Source organism: Cyclopterus lumpus, chromosome 12 (assembly GCF_009769545.1).
Source record: "Cyclopterus lumpus isolate fCycLum1 chromosome 12, fCycLum1.pri, whole genome shotgun sequence".
Classification (NCBI taxonomy): Eukaryota; Metazoa; Chordata; class Actinopteri; order Perciformes; family Cyclopteridae; genus Cyclopterus; species Cyclopterus lumpus.
Window position 1 is genome coordinate 15,642,762 of NC_046977.1, and position 22,406 is coordinate 15,665,167.

A 22,406-nucleotide genomic window follows, 5' to 3' on the forward strand; every position below is an offset into this window, starting at 1 on the left:
ATAGTTTTACTTGAATCTGCGTATGCTGCCGTTTGGACCTGGACTCCTTGAAAGAAGAGATCTTGTATCTCAATGGGACCTTCATGGCTGGATAAAAGGTCAATTTAAATATCTGAATCTGAATTTGCTGAAAGACACTGCTGTCAATCAAATCGAATCAAAGCACAAGCACACAGTCCTGATGAAGCAGATTATCTTTTGTCAATTCAATTTGTATTGATTTATATTATACATGAGCATATTTAGCATATAAAAGAATGTTTCTTTTTCAAATTGAAGACGAGGACAATTTTTGGTCTGTGGTTGTTTTTCATGGTTTGAGCTCCTTTGTTCCCATGAAGATACATTTTAGATAATAGTGTGATTACAACTGTTTGTGTTTGACTCAGGAACAAACGATGCATACTGCAAACATTACCCATGTTTAAGGGATGATCACACGTTTACCAAACAGGTGTAATGTGTGTCCGCATACTTTTCAGGAGCTTTAATAATATATATAAAGGACAAAGCAAGGCGGGTGCGATTGTGTGTTTGTGTGTGTGTGTGTGTGTGTGTGTGTGTGTGACCACTAAGGCCATTAAGGGGGGGAAAAAAGTAGCATCAGGGCATTAAATCCAACGTTTATGGGATGTCCACAACAAGTATAAAGAAGAAATAATGGATGTAGGAAGTTATAACTGTTTCCACGGAGATAAGCCACGCCCCTCTAAGGCGCAAATAAAGCGAATGACGCTCATGTGATTGGTTGAAAATGAGGGCGACATCTGATTGGCTACAAATAGGTCTGTTTTTAAAAAAAAATGCATTTGCGGATCTAGCCGGCAGGGGAGTCTCATAAATCCGCACACACATGTGAAGCAATCCACAAACAAATGCAGTGCGATTGACAAATAAATAAACACAGACACGTCGTTCTGCGTGCATTTGTGAGTCTAATTTATTTGTAAATCCTTCTGCGTGCATTTGTAAATCAAACATATTTGTAAATTGTTCTGTGCGCATTTGTAAATCTTTGTGTTTGTATTTGTAAATCTCTCTGTGTGCATTTGCAATTATTGAGACTGATCTGACCCCATATGGATCTGCCGCGGATCGTGCTGCTTGAATACGCAAAGAGATCTGTGTTCATCTTTAACAATTTCGCCGTTGATTCGTATCATCCCAGCGGTTACACCCCCCCCCCCCCCCCCCCCACACACACACACACACACACACACACACACACACACACCCGCCCACCGCCACTCTCCCTCCATCCTGTAATTGAAGCCCAAAGGCCAAGCTAGACCGATAAGCTAATTAATTAAAGGTAGGTCACAAAGCAATTCTCAATCATTAGATCTGCTCTGGCCCCATTTAGTTCCTGATCTAGAGCAAATGAATGTTGTTTGAGAGACAACAAAATGTACTACAGCGAGTAACACCGCGTACATATTGCTTTTAGTCAGTCAAACCTAATTTGCTTCCCCTATACAGCCCTGCTCGTGCTTTCACCGTGTGTGTGTGTGCGCGTGTGTGTCATCATCATAACAGAATGTGCCCCTGGAGAAACCTGCTGTAGCAGGAACGACCACAGATGAGGTTTTGAGTACTTGTATCAGGTGTTCACACGTGCGTGGACAGATGTCGTGACTGTTACATTTTACAGGTGTGCTGTTGAAATCAGAATGAAGACAGAGTTTGATGACAAGCGTGTGTTCTGAGCAAGGCGGGTAGGAAGCAGGCGGGTAGGAAGTGGAGAAGGAGCCATCACACCAGCATACAACGCCGAATTGGACCAGGGGGGTCCACACAGTGTGACACACACAGAGAGTTAAAGCACTTCCAGCTCCCTTGCTCTGATCACACCCATCTTGGAACTCAGCCTACAATTTGATCTCAACTACACCCCGGTGCAGACTCACAAGGTGAACACAGTGCCAGCTATAACACGGTTGATAGTTGGAGTGCACGCACTAGTTGTTATGTCGAGATGTTGTTGTTTTTTTTTGCACAATTGTAACGAGAGGGACTGTCCAGTATCCCACTCTCTGGACCTGGAGAAACAAACCTGCACGGTGCTTTGTGTTTGGGCTGCTTTTCTGTCACAGACTGGTGAAGGAATTGATACGGTTTCAAGAGACAAGATACCTGGCAGCCCGTTACATCATATCAATTATTATAGATATCCACATTTCTTCAACTCTGCCAGCTGGATGCCGGCACTGTTGCAGCGATGCTTGAAAGAGAGAGTGATGTCAAAATCAACAGATCCTGCCTGCCGGCCCTTCTTCTTCCTCTTCCTCTTCTTCTTCTTCTTCTAGACGTCTGAAGCCTGCAGCTTAAATATGTCTGCACACAGATCAGTCTCAACTAAAGAAGATCAACTCAGAGCTCAGGAGCAATATACATACTTTATAATGCCTTGACAGTGAGTCTGATGGGGGCTGTAGAGTCTCTCTGAACTAAGAGATGTTGGTTAACTCAGGTACCATCTTGGTCTCGACACAAAGCAGAAGATTTGGTCCAGGCTCACACGTCAGCATGACCGTACGTCTGGTTCAAAACCGACGTTGCCACAAAGCTGCTGTTGTTTCAACCTGTGCGATGAATCATAAACAGGTAGAAGTATGCAAACATTGATTAATGGCGTACAATGCCCGCAGTGGTTTACGCCATAATCTGCCAATTGTAATGTCAGTCCCCTCCGTAATTGAGGGGATGATGTATGTCAGTTGTGTACAGATGACCTCTATCTCTGTGTAATGTAATGTATAACAAATGTCATTAATCATTAGCAACGGAGATGCATTGCGGTTTGACATACTGTCCTGAAGCCTTGAGGTCATGCATGCTGTAGATCAGCCAGTCCTCTAAAAGAGTGTTTCCTAAAATTAATTTCTCTTTTAAAAACTCTTTTAAAAATGTACAAACCATCGCGACCCAATTCACAAAATTGTGAAATTGCGAAATTGTGCATAGATGAAGGTTCCCGACCATTCTGACCAGTCTGCATGACCGTATGTTATCTTGAAAAGGTGAACCAGACATTTTGAAGAGATGCACCTTTGATAAACAAGAAGTTTGTGTTATGCATTATTATTACAGAAAACATATACACATGTAAAATACTTTATATATGAAACCAAATAAATGCATTTTTGGTGGAGATAAAAGGCTCTTTTTCCTCTCACCAGTAAAACGAAGAGAATCCACTCCTTTCTTAGTAGATTCAGTCATAAGTGGGCTTCAATTATCAGAATGACATGAACTTTCAGGCTCCCTCATGTGGCTCAAAGGTAGACTGCCGATATGAATCTTAAATAAAAGAGGAATTATGGAGGCCATTATGCCAGTTCCTTGGCAGACCCACCTGTGGGTCCCCACCCAGTCTATTTGAATGTTTGCACAATAAGAGGCTTCGGTAATTAGAACATACATTTCTGATCCAATCACTTGAAGTAATTCTGTTATATAATATGTCATATATAATGTATGCTACTCAGTTTATTGATGCATGAAGGAGTTTAGCAGATGTGCTGAGCATGACACACACAGAGAGAGTTAAAGCACAAAGGGTTTGGAGAGGCTGTTTCTCCCCTTGATGAAGTGGATCAGCAGTCCCAGATTGCGATAAGCGCGGGGTGCATTGCACTCCTCGGCAATGTGTTCAGAATGAGATTGAGGCTGATTTGAGCAGCGCAGGAGATCTGATTCCATTGCTTGAAAAAAAAAATGTTGTTATCGTTATCAGTGATGGCCTTTATTTTCTCCGTGTGATGAAGGAGCGTTTACAGCTCGTAATGTGATCAAATCAGAAGCCACTCACCCAAGGCTTCGTTGTGGAGAGTGCCAGTGATGCCGATAATATGTCCACGATCATAACTTCCGTCTTTTAGACACTCATAAACCTTTCATGTGGTTCTCAACGTCAGCTCTCGGCTGGGAAGCGGTGACGGCGTTGAGAAGCCAATGTATTTAGGCGCCGCTAAGACTAAAATGGCGGTAGTGTTCTCTCTGAAGGCCTCACGTTTTAATACCAAGATCTGCTCCGTGATCTGTGCCACAGTCAAGCGCGATCCATTTTTGTACCGTTGGCATGGCAATCTTTCCTCTCATTTCTTTTCAGTGAGAGAAAAATGCCCTCCTCGCTGAAAACACATTTAGAGTGCAAGGGATGTATCAAGGAAATCTTCACTTTCTTTTCTTTTTATTAAGGGTAATGTAGTGGGTTGACACACCAGACGCAAACACAACTGCTAGTGTGTTATCTGTGGTTGGGTTTTACTCAGTGGTTACAAGTGGGAGATGGCTCAGCTATCACTTCATTTGGATCTCTGGTCACATGATATCAGTGCGTTGTGCATGGGGGGAGGGGGAGATGGCCCCCCCTTCTTTCCTTTTGATAAAAGACTTCAATGCCACCCAAAGAAAAAAGAAAGACATTTGTTTTAACACAAACAGTGACTGTCAAGTCAAATCTATTTCGTGATTGTAAGATTTTACCTCATCTTCTTTTGCCTTTCTGTTCCAGCTGGAAGAGGCCGACTCTGTTCCCCCATCTCACCTTCGACTTGTCACTCTTTATTTTCTGTGCAGCTGTAACAGATGCATAAAGGGCAGGGAAGAAGTCCACTCAGATGGTCTCTTTCGTAGTGCTTATTTGCTGCAGAAGACAATGAAACATCAGATTGTCCTCTCTTTTCTCTGAGCAACATCAAACCGTTATCTCGAAGACAGGACTTCATTAAATGTAAATATCAATTATCAAAAGCATGACTCATGACATACAAGGGCGAAACAGTGACCCCTAGTGGACCACATAAATAACTGCGTGAGTTAGAGTGACTCAGCAAAAATTATAACATTAAACAAAGGAAAAACACATACCTGCAGAAGACAATGAAACATCAGATTGTCCTCTCTTTTCCTAAACAAGCAAAACAGAAATTATACGAGGAAAACGTACAACAGGGCGGCCGGAAGTAGCAAACGCAAATGGCGCCAAAGAGGCAAAATGGAACAGCCTCAAAACTACACTTCAAACATCTGAATGACACACAACAGGTGGACACCGTGATCGTATCATCGACCATTACCGTATGCAACATAAACGGTCATTTTTCTAAAGAATGTAACGATACAATGCAACATCACTTTGCCCCACAACTTATTCCGAGCAACATCAAACCGTTATGAGGGAAAGACTACGGAAACTCATGAGGCACAAAAGGGGCGAAACTCAGTTTCCACAGGAAACAGATTTTAGAAACTCATTCAAATAAAATTCACACACACTTAATAGGATTGTTGAATAATAAACAAAAATAAAATATAATACATTGAAAATAAGAAATAACAAAGTGTATTTCGAACTCCGTTACACAGCGTCGGTCGCCCCCTCTCTGGTCCTCTCTCTCTGTCTCTCTCTCTCTCTCTCTCTCTCTCTCCCTCACTCAGTCCCGCAGGTCCACTTACTTCACTGTAGCTTATGTTAGCACGCATTTGAAATATTTGTCTACGGTGGTCAATGAGAAGCTGTTAATGTATTGTTTTTGTTTTTGTAACTCATCCCGCAGTTGCGTTTGAAAGTGGAAATATACAGAGTGCAAATAAACAAAATAAAAAACCCTAAAGTTGATCAATAAGATGCAAAAACCGAATGCACACACAATGCCATGAATGTAGACAGGATAACGGTAATTGCCGTGAATATAAACAGGTTAACAGCACGATGCAAATTCTAAATATACACAGGTGCCAAAAAGTAAACCGTTAAAATCAGTTAAGCAGTAAAAAATAACACAAGCTCGTTAGTTCAGAGTCCCTGTTTACTCCGTCATGTTATACTGTCTGGTTACTAAAATACTCACCTGTTTGTTCCTCACAATTGCGACAGACCTCCTTGTGTGTTTTTCTTCTTTTTTTTAAAACCCCAAAGCAGATCTGTGGTCGGTTTGTTTCGACCACGTGGGCTTATTCTTCCCGGCCAGCCGGAAACCTTCAGATGAGTCATCACATGAGATATTCTGAGTGTTATTCAGATAAGCGAGGCGTATCGGAAGTGTTTGTTTTTATAGATTAGTGGAGGTGAGATTCTACGAAACAAAGCGGACAATAGTCTTGTGTCTATTGGAGAATACGAACCGTGGCTTTATCTGTCGACAGTGGTAGTACTTGTTGTTTGTTGTTGTTGGTGGTCACTGCAATAAAGGGGCCAATCAGCTTATCTGGCATTTAAGAAACCCAGCCAGGGAGTGACCTCAGAGATGGATTGGGTCCAACAAACAAACCGGCGCTGCTGGGTGTCCATTAACTGTTGAAATGGAGGTCTTACAGTAACAGCGTCCTGTCTCTCCATCCTCGCGCACCGCCTCCTCGAGCAGACCTCATTAGCAGGAGACTGCAGGTGTTCCACTCCAGTTGAGTGACGACCGATTTCATTAGCTTCCCCCCCCCCCCCCCGAGTGTCGATGTGCCCTCCGATAGGACAGCGAGAGACGGGCCGTTGGTTTCTCCCCCCCCCCCCCCCCCCCCCCCCGCGGCGCCCTTGAGTTCAGCAATCGGGACGAGGATGCTGTGGAGGAATTTTTCCCGGGCGTGAAGCGCTGGGATGATTGAGATGCAGGCAGGGTAGCGCATGAGTTGACCTTGGCCGTTAAACAGTTGTTGGCTCTGCTCAGAACAGGGACACGATAGCGCTGACGGTGCAGAGAGGTGAGCGCGGCCAAGAGTTGAGAAGGAGGTGAAGGCAGAGTGTGAAGGGGAAGGAGGGGAAGACGGCAGCCGGGGCCCTTTTTCCCTCCTCCCGTTTCCGTCTCGTATACGAACGCTTGCAGACGCAGACCCCGAAGCCGTGACTTTGAAGTGGTGTCTTTGATTAAGGAGTTAATTACAGAGAAGTCGCATGCTCGCGAGCAGATAACTTGGAGGAGAGGAGGAACGGGCAGAGAGGATAAAAAAGGAGCAGCAGCGAAGTGATGTTGGCAGTTCATCAGTTCCTCGAGCCAGAGTGGCGTCCTTCTGATTGGCAGAGAAGCCAGCTGGCTTATGAAAGCTGTAAATAAAAAAATAAAAAGATACCAGAAACCTGCCACCCACATGTGTGAACGTGACAGTTTGTGTCCCGCTGCAAGCTGTGGTGTTAGTGCCACAAAGCATTGATGATAATGGATGATGGAGGGACAGAAGGAAGTAAGGATGATAAGGATAATATTATAAAACTGATGGTTCGTTCATTAATGTCTTTGTTCTTTTCCTGTCCGCCCTGATCGGTTTCCTGCCATTGTCTCCTAACTCCTAACTCCAACCCTCTCTCACTCTGTCACTTCTGAGTCTTTGCGGTTATCTCCCCTCTTTCTTCCTTCCCCATCACGTCTTCCTCCTGCTTTCCTGTTGTCTCCTCCTCCATCAACCGCCGTCATTCTTGCCGTTACAGCATGCCACGCCAGACTTCTGCCTGTCCTCCTCCTCCTCCTCCTCCTCATCCTCCTCTCCGTCAAACTCTTTTACGCCCTTCACGTTTTTGCTTCCTCTCCTCCGTCTCTCCCATTCTTCCTCCCTCGACCTCCCCGTCCCATTAGAATCAGAATCAAAGTTTATCGCAAAGTAGTTTTTCACAGACAATACATTTGCCTTGGTGTTTAGTGCATGCAACACACATATTTAGATCAAATGAAAATATAAGCAAAGTAATGCAAAAGTCAAGAGACATAAATATAGAATAGAAAAGTTACATTAAAAGGATGGAGAGAAAAAAAGAGATCTACTGTTTTTGGTATGTGTCTGTGCAAAAGTTCTCAATATAGAGAAAATGTGCAAGAGATTATAGTCCACAGTCCTCGTTTTTCACTCCTTTCCACCCTCATCTTTTTCTCCCTATCCGTCTCTAAGCCATCACCTCTCCCCGTCTACTGCTGCTGACATTCGCCTCTTTGGTTGTCTCCCTCCATCACCCACAAAAGGGAAAACAAAACAAACAAACGATGATCAAATAATAATAAAAAGAAAGAAAAGAAATGAATCTCAAACGATGAAGAAAATAAAGGTCTTCTCCACGGCTTGTCCTCTTTCTGCCCCTCTCCTCCATCTCCTCCAGCCGGGGTTCTACAAAGGCGTGGCGGGCTCACAGGTGACCCTGTCCAGCCTGGTGAACCAGTCGCGGGCCATGCTGGAGGAGCAGGCGCGCCACTTGCTGACCGAGGCGGAGCGCCAGACCATGGTCTACTACGTGGAGGAGTACCGGGACGGGCACATCGGCGTGGAGCAGCTGGTCGTGGCGCTGTTCGAGCTGCTCAACACGCACGCAAAGGTGAAGGACGTGGGGGGGGGGGGGGGGGGGGTCTGTTTGAGAGAGGAGAGATTCAAAGAGAATCAATCTTCTCTGGGCGGCACTCTGAGCCCACGCCCACTCTTTTTGCTGATGTTTACTGTACTGTTTTGTTTCTCCTTCATTCCCTGCTCTTTAAAGTCTTTTGATTTTCTCACAGCAGTCTGCCGTAGTTCACCTTGTAAAAAAGGAAACACAACAGATGAAAGGCATTTTATTTCACACTTCTTAAGTACATTAGTGTGTCATACAGCCACAGAACGCATCTCCAGCTGCCTGGTACAGTATGGACAGCCACTGTGCAAATCCCTGTTGTTTCTGGGTTAGTTTTTGGTTTTGATGCACAAAGATAGGACAAAATTAATCAGTCCCATTTGTTTTGAAAGAAACAACAAGCCAACAACGACACAACGTGTTCACACAAGCAAGTGTGAAACTGAGCATTAACTGGTCAGATGTACATTTCTCTTCTTATAAAAACACCCTTATAATCGAGCTGTTGTTCTGTTCTGTTTTTAGAGGATGAAAACCTCAGGGGAATGCTCTCCTCTCACAAATGCAGATTTTCTTAAAACTCAATCTCAATTGGTAATAATCTGGTTTTGGAGAGGATTAAACCAACATTCAAACAAAGGCTTAAAGAAAATGTGTGATTCAGTCCTTAAGGTTTATCTTGCCACCCACCCAAAGTCTGTTACATCATACCTTTGCCTCCTTGTCTTGACCCCCCCCCCCTGTACCTCCCCCCCTCAGTTCTCTCTGCTGTCAGAGGTGCGAGGCCTGGTCACCCCACAGGACCTGGAGCACTTTGACGCGCTGGTGCTGAGGCGAGAAATTCAGGCTCTAAAAGCGCGCCAGGGGACAGCCGGAGCCACGGCGCTCCAACCAGACTCCATGTCCATGGTGTCTTACCCGGACACCCTGACCTCGTCTTCAGCCAGCTTCATGACCAACACCACCCTCAGCTCTGCGCGGGTAGGCCGGGCCCGTCGTCACGATCTAGCTCCCTAACGTTGTAGTTAGTGGGTGCGTGGAAACCGTGTGGAAAATGTGTCCACGTGTGGATATTTTGGGGAGAAAAATGGGTCGCGTCCATATTCCAAGTGCAGCAACAGTTCAGTCTGGTACAAACAATTTTGATGGATGGAGTGTTGCTGTTTTATTTGTCTGGTCTGCCTCCCTGTCTGGGTTGTTCAGATGTGTTTGAGTGTGAGAGAGAGGTTATGATTCGATATATTTCCAGGAATTATAACAGACTCCATGAGTGGACTCTGTGGCGCTGAACAATCACACGTTTCAACGCCTTCCTGTTGAGATTGAAAAGTGAAAAGTAATTTGACTGACGTTTGATAAATTGGGATTTTCTTCCACCTTAATAACCCCCTGACGCCCCGCCCCCCCCCCCAAAAAAATCCCTTTCCTTCTCCCCCTCCGTAGGAAAGGCTGCTGTGGCTGATAGATATGATGGAGGTAGGAGTCACTGATAAAAGTGATGAATGCAAACCCACACACATACAGTAGCGGACACACAATAAACAAGGGAGTGTAGAGTTCCTTGTGGGCTCCAGACACACGTGCATTTTGACTCTCACCTTGGTTTGTGGTGTTGTAGTGAATTTGTTTGCAGTGTTTTGCTCCTTTTCTTGTTTATCCCTCCCTCTACCTTGGTTTGCAACATAACGGTAGTGCCTTTTATAAGACAGGTGTCTCCACAGTCCTAATAGTGTGTTGTGACTGTAGAGGAAGTCACTGGTAGTGTTTGTGTGGTTAAGATCGCTGCTGCAAGATCGTCTTTAAGGATATTGAGAAGCGGGCCATGTTTCTTGCTCGTGCCCAGGAGAATATCTCCAAGCCAAATATGTTTTATTTTTGCATAAAACTGGTGGATAGATACATTACATCACAATAATTACACATGTGGTTTTCCTCATCTCTTCTGTTTATGTTCCCCATCATATCAGGACTTCCCCGGACAGCGTTTTGTTCAGCTCACTTTACACGTGTGGCAAAACAATTCCAAAGCACATGTTGGTGTGTCGTAAATGTCCCAGCATCCAAGTGATGAACACACACACACACACACACACCAGCCAGTCTCTTTCTTTCAGATGCATCAGATCGGTTTTCTTTGCCTTCCCAATGGAGAAGCAATATCTGTGTGTGTGTGTGTGTGTGTGTGTGTGTGTGTGTGTGTGTGTGTGTGTGTGTGCGTGTGTGTGTGTGTGTGTGTCTTTATTCTACCCATGTGTCTGTGTGTGTTTGTTTGTGCTGTTTGGGACCCATGGATTGCTGCTACCACTGCTGCGTGAAGCGGGTTAGAGAGCTCGGTGGGTTTGGGAGGATAAAAATACTGTGTTTTTGAACCACACTCAAAGCCAGGTATTCAGTCGACTGCATACCAATGCATGTGCACTCAAAACACACACACACACAGACACACAAACAGACATTATGGAGATGCTGCTTCAGCTTGCTGGACAAACACAACGTTGCTATTGGATGATTCTGCTAAATATTTGGTAAGATCCATGTGTTCTTCTCCTCCTAATATCAGTATGGTGGAGACATGGTTAAGTGTAGCCTCTGTGTGCCAGGCCTCGTTCAAACGAATAATATAAATATGCATTCCAGGTACAATACCGTGCGCTAATTGTAGGCTTTATCACACTATTATCATGATGAAGTAGTATAAATACACAGTGCAGTCTTTTGGCATCTGATCAGCTTTTAAACTCATCAATCTGCCGGATTACTCGATCTGTGCCCCCCTGTGTCATATTTCAACTTCTCACCGACACCTTCTACACTCAGGCAGATCAGCCGTGTTCCACCGTTGTGCAGTTTACCATCTGGGATCCTGTCATGCTGATCTTGAGTCATTTGCTGCTTCTCATAAATCATATAGCTGAAAGTTCAACTTCGCTCTTCAATCTAGATTGCATATCATTTTTCTTCAAAGATGGCCGCTATGTCGGTTAAGTGATCATGTCGCCTTAAATCCCTTCTGAAAGCAGGCGGCGACCTTCAGTTCTGAAACGTGAAGCCGAGGTGGAGGAGGCTTAAACCTGTACCCTCGTGTTGCAAAAACAAGTCTGATTGTCTAGAAGTCCATGAGAAAATGACTCACTTGATTTATTCCCGCAGTAAACATGTGTTCATGGTCTAAATCTCTAGTTTCAAGTCTTCTTCAATACAGCAATTTGTTTATTTAGTAAACCCCTTTCATTTGAAGCCTTTCACAGTGTGTTTTCAATTCATAAAAGTTCATTGTAACATTTTGGTTGCCTCATAATTAATGTCTTATTCAGCGTTCGGTTGGCAGAGGCCAAAATGCCAAACTCAAGGCTTTAAAACCGTAGTCTACAAACCAGTCACATGTCCATTTCTTATGGACAGTCTATGAAACACCACCCCAAATACTTCCTGCATAGAACATCTGCAGTCTTTCCTGATAGGATTTCTGGGTAGACTAAGACACACACACACACACACACAGACAGACACACACACACACACACTGTGGATGGTACGCTGGGTGAACGTACACGCAGACGCGGCGCCCTGAGCATGCAAAAAGCCGATCGACTCCTGTGATGAATAAACGGTCTGTGAGTGCACGCCGTGCGGCATCGAGGGGTAATTAAGCTGAATTGATGGCGCTTTCGTTTTGGTTCCGTGGCAGAGTCCACGAAACGTTGCCCTTTATTTGAAGGGCAACGTTTCTCTGAACTCAGCTCATCTGCTTGGAAATCACTCCCAGGTCTGCTCTCCTCTCCTCCACCACGCCGGTGGGATCGAGCTGCCAAATACAGCTTCAAACTCAGCTGACGACTCGCTATCGATTTCCCGGCGTGTGTGTTCTGCTCGTGGAAGAAGACGTGATAGCTTGTGCTTGTGTGTGCGTGCGTGTTTGTGTGTGTGTGTGTGTGTGTGTGTGTGTGTGTGTGTGTGTGCGTGCTCATGTCTTATTTGCTTGCCTTCCTTATAAGTTTTAGGATTGACAAGGATCCCTTTTTCTTTTTTTAGAAGATGTGCAACATCCACCGAATCTCATTTGCCATTTGTTTTTGTCTCACTTCTATCCCCTCTCTGCTTTCTTTCTGTCTCTTCTTCCTGGCATCACCCTCTCCTCTTTCTATTTCTCTCCTTCTTCCTCTTCTTCTTCTTCCATTTCTTCCCTGTGTCTCTCAGAACGACAGCGTGGTGGAGAGTAATGAGCATTGTCCTCCGGAGAGTCTGAGCGCGCTGCTGACCGACGTCTCTCTGGTGAGCCGGGCGGGCAGGCACAGCCCCTGCTTCGTCCTGATAAAGATGGATGCCACACAGGGGAGACGTGAGGAAGGGGGGTGGGAAGGAAATGGTGAAGGGAGAAAAAAAAGAAGACAGGAGGAGCGTTAGGGACAGATGAAGGTACCTGAGACGTCACGTTGCTGACCTGCGAGCTTTGGAGTGGTACCACCGGATGAGAGCGAGATAAAGAACAACAAGTAGAGCTTTGTGAGATTAAGTGTCAGTCGAGCTTTTCTTCATCTTTCCTTTGTTGTGTGGAAAGAGAAGAAAGTGATCACTATAAGCCACCTGGCATGTCCAATTCTCCGTCTCCCTCGGAGGAGCCTACGGTTTGCACGGCGTAAAATAAATAAAAAATGGCAGTTTCCAAAGCAACGAGAGATATCAAGAGCAGGAGATGAGAGGGAAGTCGAGAAGGAAGCTTTTAGTCTGCAGTCGTTCAAGGCTACCTGACACTCAAAATCATACCTCACGCTCAAATCATACCTTACACTTTCTTTCACTCTCATTTGATATCCCTTTTCATGCACCGGCGAGCCACTCATGTCTCAGTGTTCACCCCACCGTTCGGTTTGTGTTTTCTCACCCTAACAATGAAACCCACGATCCCAGCGGAGGCACACGGCAAGCAGCGGCGTGTGCGATCCGGTGTGCGATCGTTAAACTCCCTCAAGGCTGCTGTTATTGTCACTGGTTTAACAGGTGTCTAAGTTGTGTGAGTGGATATTGGTTGGAATTAGAAAGACAGAATAGGAAAGTTTGGTTTTATACTTTGCGTCAATGTACTTCCCTCCGTAAGTTGACAATTAGGGATCTAGAGTAATTTTTAGTGAGTGTCAAATCTGCACATTTATAACCAATTCTGAAATGGTTGTGTCCCTATATGCCTATATCAACTTGTCTTTGCAAAATAAGTATCCTTGTTAAAAAAAATCTAGTTTGAGAATTTTGAAATCGTTTTCAATGCTGTCAGTAGCATAGATCACACTCCATTCACCTCCATTGTTCTGGGGAGGCAGCGGAAGTCCGGCAGAAGACGGATAAATCAATCATCACCAACATGACCCAGCAGATCTTTATCCACATACAACTAAAATGAAGATTAAGTAATACCTTGATGTCCTCATGCAAAGGAATATGTCGGCCACAAATCTTGATTAAACTGATATTACATTTGTGAGGCAGGACATTTCTTTACGACTTCTGACAGTTAATGGATGACACTGTTAATGGAAATGAAATACGATTTCCATTCATGGAAACAAAAGAGTCAGAATCCAAGATATATTGCATTAAACATATAATTGTTTCAGCCCTAATCAATGATGAATATATCCTCTCACTTCAGGACGACGTACAGTCCAACACAGCTGAATCTCCCCCCTCCTTCAAGCCTCCGCCCCCACCGGGGGTGCAGAGGCGCCCGACTAGACGAGAGCAGCTCAACAAGTGCCCCTCGTCCGAGTCCTCCCACTCAGGCCTGTACTTCACGGCCCCGGCCTCTCACAACCACGGCAAAGCGCCAGGACACGCCCCCGCCTTGCCCTCGCTACACCACAAACGAGAGCATCCCAGGGACCCGTCTCGGGAGTACGCGGTCATCAGAAAGAGAGAACCCCCGGTACCTCCAAAGAGAGAACAGATAACAGCTGCTCAGTTGTCTTTGGTCTCGCAGCACCACATCGGCCCTTTCCCCAGGGTCCGGTCCCCCAACAGGGGCCCGAAACCCGCTGCCCCGTCCCCTTCGCCTCCACCTCCGCCTCCACTCCCTGCTCCTCCCCCGCCCCCTTCCCTCCCCTTTAAAACAGTGCCCATGTCCAAAGCCTCCCCCTCCTCTCCTGGCTCTAAACAGCAGTTTGTTACGGTGGAGGTTCACAGGCCCAACGCAGAGCCCGACTTCAACGAGGTGCGGCCGCTGCCCCAAGCCCGAGGTGAGGGAGACCCGCAAGTCAAGGGGCTCAAATTAACAACGTGCACATGTATGACTGCAGCTCATTCAAATGAATATTGATATTCGATGTATTAAATATATTTAATTCATTATTAATGTTCACTGTCCGTAATAAAATGCGGAAAATGTGCGTGATATGCGTAAAAATACGCATATAATTTCCCCAAATATTTATTTGCTTGGGCTTATTGTGCTGAAATGAGCAATTACCCAGAACAGTATGATTTCCACTGCATGCAAAGCATCACCAATCTTAATAAGCTTTTAATCTTGTGATCAATCTTAAAATATGATCATTTTCAGGACAGATCTAAAAATATGGGTTTGAATAGAAATCAAGTAAAAATGTTGGATTGCTTCCATATAAGAAGATTTAAAGGCCAAACATCATCATGTCACATCTGCCCGTTTACACTCAGGTGGCGCCCTGTCTCAGCTGTCAGACAGCGGCCAGACCCTCAGTGAGGACAGCGGGGTGGACATAGCTGAGTCAGGACACATCAGCAAAGACAGCAGCCCCCATTCCTCACGCACACGCCACCCCCGAGACACCCTGGGGGGTGGCGGGGGAAACCCCTCCAAACCGGTGAGGGGGTCATTCCAAACAGCTGACAGCCAAACATGGACGGATGAGTGGATTCATTGTATTAACTCTGAGGAATAATGTGTGTGTGTGTGTGTGTGTGTGTGTGTGTGTGTGTGTGTGTGTGTGTGTGTGTGTATGTGTGTGTGTGTGTGCACCGTTGTACTTCTGTATTTGTGAGAACCAATTTGAGTGAGATTTGAGGGTGAGGACATTTCTGGAAAACAGATTTGAAAAGTGAGGAGATTTTGTTATTATTTTAAGGATATGGATACATTTTTGGTCAGTGGGATTGGAGCAGCATTTAAGAACATGAGAAAAAATGTGGGATATCCAAAATATTTTTGGAAGTTGAAGAAACCTTTTAGAGAGTATATGGATATTTCAAGAAAGTGGGGAAAGATATTTTGGTTTGAAATATACGGGCATTTTGTCCTCACTTCCTCAATGGGCTTTCTTTTAGGGTTATTGGGTTACTCTGTTTTAAAGTTATAGTGAGAATGTGCTTTTTAAATAAGGGCAGGGAGTCTATCGTTATGTCTGTTTGGGTCCTCACAAGTATTGAAGTACAAATGTGTCATCTGAAGAAACACCCTTCGATAAATCGTTGTGCTTTATTATAACCTAACCTTGATCTCTTCTCTCCTCTGTTTGTGCTCACACAGAATGTTCCTTTATTTCACTCATTTGTTTATTTCATTCATTCATTCATGTCCTTCATTCCGTCACATGCTGCATCTTTTATTTCGTCGCTCGATCGCTTGTCGCGTTATGAAACTCTCAAAGCGCTCCCTGGTTCTTATTGATTGATGGAAGGAATAACAAGTAAGGACGGGAGTAGCCTGATTGTTTGGCTGTTCGATTCAGTCTCCGTTTTAGAGTTATTAGGCAGGAAATGTGATGGCGGAATCGACTTTGTCTCATAAAAAGCTGCAGCATTTACAGAAGAGAGAACAATGATGTGCTCATGATAATTGAACTAAAGAATACATTTGTTTAAGCCATGATATAGTCTACGTATCATTATGTCCGTCAAATCAAGCAACACGATAACTGGGCAGTAATTAGGAAGTATGTGAATGCGGCATGACCTTCAACAATGAAGGTTCCTATAGCCAGAACGCTGCAGTATAGGTATACCTCTTAACCGCTTGGCCACTATTGATATGTATTATGGACATAAACTCCCAGGAACATGTCTCAGATTAACATACAGATGAATAAAAGCCCTCAAGGAGAAAAGGATGCCCCATTAGGTTACCAAAGCTTGGTAGGTGACTAAATTACAATTTACAATTCAAATTATATAGATGCCTTGTTCAAAGTGAGTAGAAATAGATTTATTTTGTCCTCTGACGTTTGAAGCTGTCGGAGGGCATTATTGCTCATCCACAAAGTTGTCACCGGGATTGAATATGTACATATTAATAAAGTAATGGGCATTTATGAATGTGTAAATCCATTGAGAAAGACTCTAGCGCGTATGTGCTCAGTGAAAACAAAGCTCTTCCACAAGCAGAAGATATAATTGTACAAAAAGGGAAGAAGACCTAGGGAGGTTTCGTATTGTTATGGACATAATTAGGTTTGTAAATAGGCATAACTAATGTTCTTCTGATTTGATAACTTGTGCTCCTCTCTCTCTCTCTCTCTCACTTTAGCCGGGGCTGTTGGAGCCCACCTCGACACTAGTGAGGGTGGCAAAGAGTGCCAGCACTCTGGGTATTGCCATTGAAGGTGGAGCCAACACCCGCCAGCCGCTGCCACGAATTGTCACAATACAGGTGAGTCAGAATGATAATAAAATGAAATGATACCCGCACTAGGATCACCTCTACTCATTAAGCACTGTGTAAGATCTGCCAACCAAGGACTAAGGGGCAGTGTTTTCACCTCTAATATTAAGGCCACACAATCTCAATGCACATTTTTTTCTGTAATTCTGTAATTCTCAGTAAAAAATGAAAAAAGGGCAAAATTAGACCAAACTGCCAGATCTTATATATATATCCCGGGTGCCTTCTTTCATTATTTTTTCTGCGATTGTACCACGCGCCCACCTTCCAGGTGGGATTTGATATCCACACCTATTTCTATGGATCCACACTGCAGCTGAACTCACAATGAGATTTCTGTTCATTTAGTCCTCGTTGTTACATTAATGGCCTTCGTGAAAAAGACTCCGGCAATTAGTGTTCCAGTGTGAGGCGGTCGGTAAAATGTTGATGTTTAGGATTAAAGGCGGAGACGGGAGATCATACAGCTCCTCCTATGTAAAGGATAATGACAAAGCTCAGTTCAGATGTGTTCAATGTTCATGTTTAGTGAATGATGAGGCTGACTAGAGCTGCACATTTTTACATTTACACGTCCCGTATGGAAAAATACTGGAACCTCAGATCTTCTGAGTGTAATCCAGATATTGTCACGTTCGTGAACTCTGAGGGAAGCTATTACCGAGACTGGATTTGCATTTCTCTGTCTGCCGCGTCAATTTGCAAGTCAACAAAGCGTTATATTACCGCAGCATCTGTAGCACTAATCATTTCCTCACCACAGAGGAACCAGGGAGTTACAATTTAAAGATCAGAGCGGCTCCAGACTGCAGTCCACGGCCGGTTCAGAGCTGTCTGTCAGCCTCCCGCTCCACCGAGGTGGTGGTTGAAATAAATAGAAGAAGAAGAAAAGCTGGGCCGCTGATTGCGGGGGGGGGGGGGGGGGGGGGGGGGAGGCGGGATGAAAGGATTGAAAATCAGCACATTCAAAATCAAAGAGTGCACTGGAAGAAAAGGGCGCCAAGTGTGAGTGAAGGATGCGATAGAAGTCAGAGCGATGTTAATAAGGAGAGGAGGAACCGGGAGGATTTGTGAGGAAGCGGAGGTCTGGTGCTGTTGGTGGTGGGAAGGGACAAAGTAAAGATGTGTTTTCTTTCACAAATCGCAGTTGATCCCATCAGTTGTCAATATACAAATCCTCAAACACAGCCAGGGCAATGGGATCCCGGGTTCTCTTTTTTTTAATCTGATGTTTGTGTTTGCGTCTGTTGAAGCGAGAAACACAACTCGCCGGATTTTATATCAGAGCTGCATTATTATATGTTCCTCAGCTCCGAGATAACAAAGCGCCAGCTCTGTAGCGAAAGAGCATAATCACAAACTTATGGATGCAATTGGATACTTATTATAGCTGCGTTTTTTTTTTGCGATTGTGGAATTTATTCCTCCGGGGGGACATGAGTACAGCCTTAAAGGAGTTTCAAAGTAGTCTGTCACCGAGAATAACTAAACCATGAAACTATTGAAATAAAAGAGCAAATTCAGCCGAGGATTGTCTGAGACGCTCTTCAGGTTGAGATGAAGCCACCGAGACCCAGAACCAATTGCTCTAAATCTCACCGGCAGCTGGGTGCAACGGTTAATAGCAGAGAGAATCGGTGCTTTATCATCGTGACATGAGGAGGTCCAGTGAGGCTGCCCCCCAAAAAAAAGGTTCAAATTATTTAGACAAGCTAATTTTTTGTTCAAGTTAAAGTTCATTTAGACCCTTCAGGCAAGTAGATCGACATTTAAGTCATGTTTAAATTATTGCTGGGTCTCCGATTACAGCTCCACACTTTTGGAACCGCATAGATTTCATCCAGAATGATGTTTCTGACCCGACCGTTGACGGGCCGGCCGACACGCCGCATGACACCGCTGCTGCTGCTGCCCACGAACAATAACACTGTGTGGCTGTGAGACATCATGGTAGCCTCAAGGCCACTTGTTACAGAAATGGAGGAAGACTTCCTTCGAAGGTTCAGTTCTCACGATGGAGAAGTGAGCTGTGAAAACTTTGCTCTGTCACCTGGGGACAGAAAGCTAACTCAATGTTATTAGACCCTTGAGCAAGGCACACACAACCTACATTTGCTTTGGTAAAAAAAAACATTAATTTAGTTTCTGACTTTCTGATGGGCTTCGGTTCTGTCCGGGGGGGCAGATCACATCCCATCAAAGCCCTGTACAGTATCGTCTCTCTGCAGTGTTGGAGAGAGGACAGAAAATCTCTGGCTTCCTGTCTCTCCGGGCAAAAAGTGGCTATCACCTCAAGTCACCTCACAGGGCGAAGTGCAGATGAGTGAGCTGCTGCCGGCCGGCTGCTATCAGCCCTCCTGAAGCAACAGCTTGTTATCACCGCCGTCTTCCGGGTCACGACGACCGAGAGCGCTTTGCCGGCTCGGTAATTGTCACCGGCTCGGTAAGCGAGAGAGAGCTGATGGGTGCCGCCCTGATGTGGAAGGCGCTGCCGGTGTTTCTCAGCCCTAGAAGTCGCACATAATGAGGTCAGCTGTCAGAGTCAGGAGGAGGAGAACATGGAGCCGACAGGGAGGAAAACACAAGTGTTACCTGGTGTGTTTTCAAGACCACGGTCTTTTTTTCTTTCTTTTTTTTAAATTAAGTTTGAAGCATCATTTCAGCCCAGTTGCCTGGATAAAATGTTGGCATTGTAAAGATTTTTGCATACCATATTCATTGAATGTCAACATTTTTGAATTAATAGTACAACGAGCAGAACAAGCAAAGTAGTTTATCAAGCGACCGTTATAGACGTTATGTGGTATAGTAACCTTCAAATATTACAGTGATAATACATAGTATAAAGAGTGTGAGAAGGAGGGATGATGGATGGGATAAACAAACAAACAAACAAACAAACACCGGCCCTTCAACCAGGAGACTGCTGTTCACGTCCAGTGTGAAACCAAAAGTAAACACTGGCATGCTAGTTACATAGCGTAGGTCCGCTAAGGGCGTCTTTTATTTATTCACGGACGTTACGGTACGTGACGTTATTGTGTTATTATTTAGTCACCTATGACACTGTCACAAGAGGCCGTGACATGATGCCTCTCAACATAAAGAACACACTATGTCTTGCAGTGGCACGTAATGCTGGTAACGGATGTGACATTCAGATAAGGTGAACAAATGTGACTCTTTGTTCGGGTTCGGAGAAACAAAGAAGTGTCAGAGGGAGGCCTTTTGGGGGGGTCTTCTGATCTCACTGCCAAGGAGCTGAGACTCACTCTGGGAATGAGACCTGAGTCGACATCATGTGTCCTGTGCAAGTGTCAGGGTGTCAATAACAGACAAGTGGCGAGTGTTGCCGGTCAGAAGACAACATTTCACTTCTCTCTAAAGGCACGAGGCTGCAAACATTTACTGCCCAGCCTTATGTCTGTGTGTGTGTGTGTGTGTGTGTGTGTGTGTTTCAGTATGGTAATAAAGCACCTGTCACATTTTTGGCGTGGTATTTAAATTCTAACTTGGGTGCTGAGAGGACCTTGTTTTATAATAGAACAAAAGAAAGGCTCTCCAGTAAAAACGTTTTGCAGGGCCTCTGAGCTACAGAGACAAGTGGGCTTCTTGGATATCCTTGGAGCTTTGCCACAGATAGGTTTTCTTTTTTATGTCATGATAATCTTTACCGTTGGGATTTTTGGACCATGGTGGTTACATTCGACTGCTGCACAGAGAAGTGGATTTTTAACCGTTAGCTTGAGCTGTGGCCATATTTAATCAGCCAAACAAAGACGGCATACAGAAATGACATTTACACAACATGTATTACATTTTTCACGTTCATATACTCCAGTTTTCTGGTGCTGTACATGCATTAGACAGGAAAGGCATTCCTGGTCTATTTCTAGCATGACATTTTGTAAATATGCCGACGAATCGCTAGTTGTAACACCAGACTTTTGTTTGTCTCCTAAACCTGTACATCCGTGAGCCTTTGCTTGCACGAGGATTCCAAGTCATATTTAGAAAATTGCTCAGGTGAGCTTGATAACTGCCACCTGTTCATGAGTAGATCTGTACATGTGTGAGATTTACAAACCTCCCAACTTTATATGCACGACCGCCGCTTTCCTTTACCTCGGAGAAAGACTGCAGGGGTTCAGGTCCGGCGGTCGGAAACATACACACCTAACCAGCTTGGTTCCGTTCAATGGGACTCTGGTGCAGACCGAACAACCGGATCGAGGCCGCCTGAAAAGAAAGGTCTCGGTATCCAGTGCAGTCTGTGTGTGGTGTTAAAGTCAAACCAACCGTCCACAGGACTGTGTGAAAGGAGCTGTGGGATTTGATCATGAATTCATACGCTAACTATTAGAATCAATCTGCTGATCGTGAATCCATACGCACACCAGCTGTACTTGAACACTGAAGAAAGGTGACTCCCTGACACATCAGAAAGTGACAAGGAGTTCATTATTCATGATGAGGAGGTCCAGATGACGTCCTGACTCACGATCAGTTACATCTTTGGGACATTAGACAAGATAAATAAAGAGGCACTGAAGTGCAGCATGACTTGATCTATGGCACGCCGGCATGTTCACACAACTGTCAATCGGTGGGGTTACCTGTCAGTCGGTGCGACTCCATGTTTACAGCTCTTGGTTTATTTTTTAGTCAGTGTGAACCCAAACCAGAGTAGAGCTAGGAAGCAGGGATGAAAGTGTGTGAGCATCCATAGACTCCAAATGTATTCAAATGTATTCAAATGAAGGCTTTCTGATTCTTTTCACACTTCGGAGAAAGGCAGTTTATCTTGACATTCATTTTATAATAACAGATGATTTTAAGGTCTAAGTGAAGCTTTCTACTCACAAATAAATTGATGAACCCAGCACGTTCTCTTGAGTGTCTTGTCGGTGCTGCTTAACAAAACTGTTTATACGAGTGGTTCTGACACGAGGCCCCATCCATTGTGTTTTTCCTACTAAATGTGTCATTGTCTCTATCCCTCTGTCTCTTAGAGAGGTGGTTCAGCTCATAACTGCGGCCAGCTGAAGGTCGGTCAGGTGATCCTGGAGGTGAACGGGGTTTCCATGAGGAGCCGCGAGCACAGGGACGCCGCGCGCCTCATCGCCGAGGCCTTCAAGACCAAAGAGAGGGACCACGTGGACTTCCTGGTGACCGACTTCAACGTGGCGCTATAGCCGAGTTGGAGAGACGGCGAAGAGGCGTTTCGAGGACGTCGCGAGAGGAGAAGAGGAAGGAAGAGGAAATGGAAGCGTCTGTTGTTATAAATGGCACAACTCTTTTAGACGGACACAAAACAAACCACCAACTGATCTCTGAGCCCTTCTAGAAACCCTCCCCTGATTCTGGATCCATGATACTCACATTTACAAGGTATTACTTCCGACCGTGGACTTCGTTCAGGCTGCTCCTCAACGTGTTACCTCCCCACTGTGAGACCTTATGCACTAAAATGGA

General features: G+C 44.9%; 1 protein-coding gene across 1 annotated transcript in view; it reads left to right on the forward strand.

The window, feature by feature from the left end:
• Positions 1-22,126, forward strand: part of whrna (whirlin a) — a 115,840-nt gene extending 93,714 nt beyond the window's left edge. The window contains exons 6-12 of the mRNA XM_034547072.1: positions 8,081-8,293; positions 9,065-9,286; positions 12,503-12,577; positions 13,950-14,532; positions 14,972-15,138; positions 16,797-16,919; positions 21,944-22,126. Coding sequence (XP_034402963.1) covers positions 8,081-8,293; positions 9,065-9,286; positions 12,503-12,577; positions 13,950-14,532; positions 14,972-15,138; positions 16,797-16,919; positions 21,944-22,126 — 1,566 coding nt within the window. The remainder of the gene's footprint in view (positions 1-8,080; positions 8,294-9,064; positions 9,287-12,502; positions 12,578-13,949; positions 14,533-14,971; positions 15,139-16,796; positions 16,920-21,943) is intronic.
• The last annotated feature ends 280 nt before the right edge of the window (positions 22,127-22,406 follow it).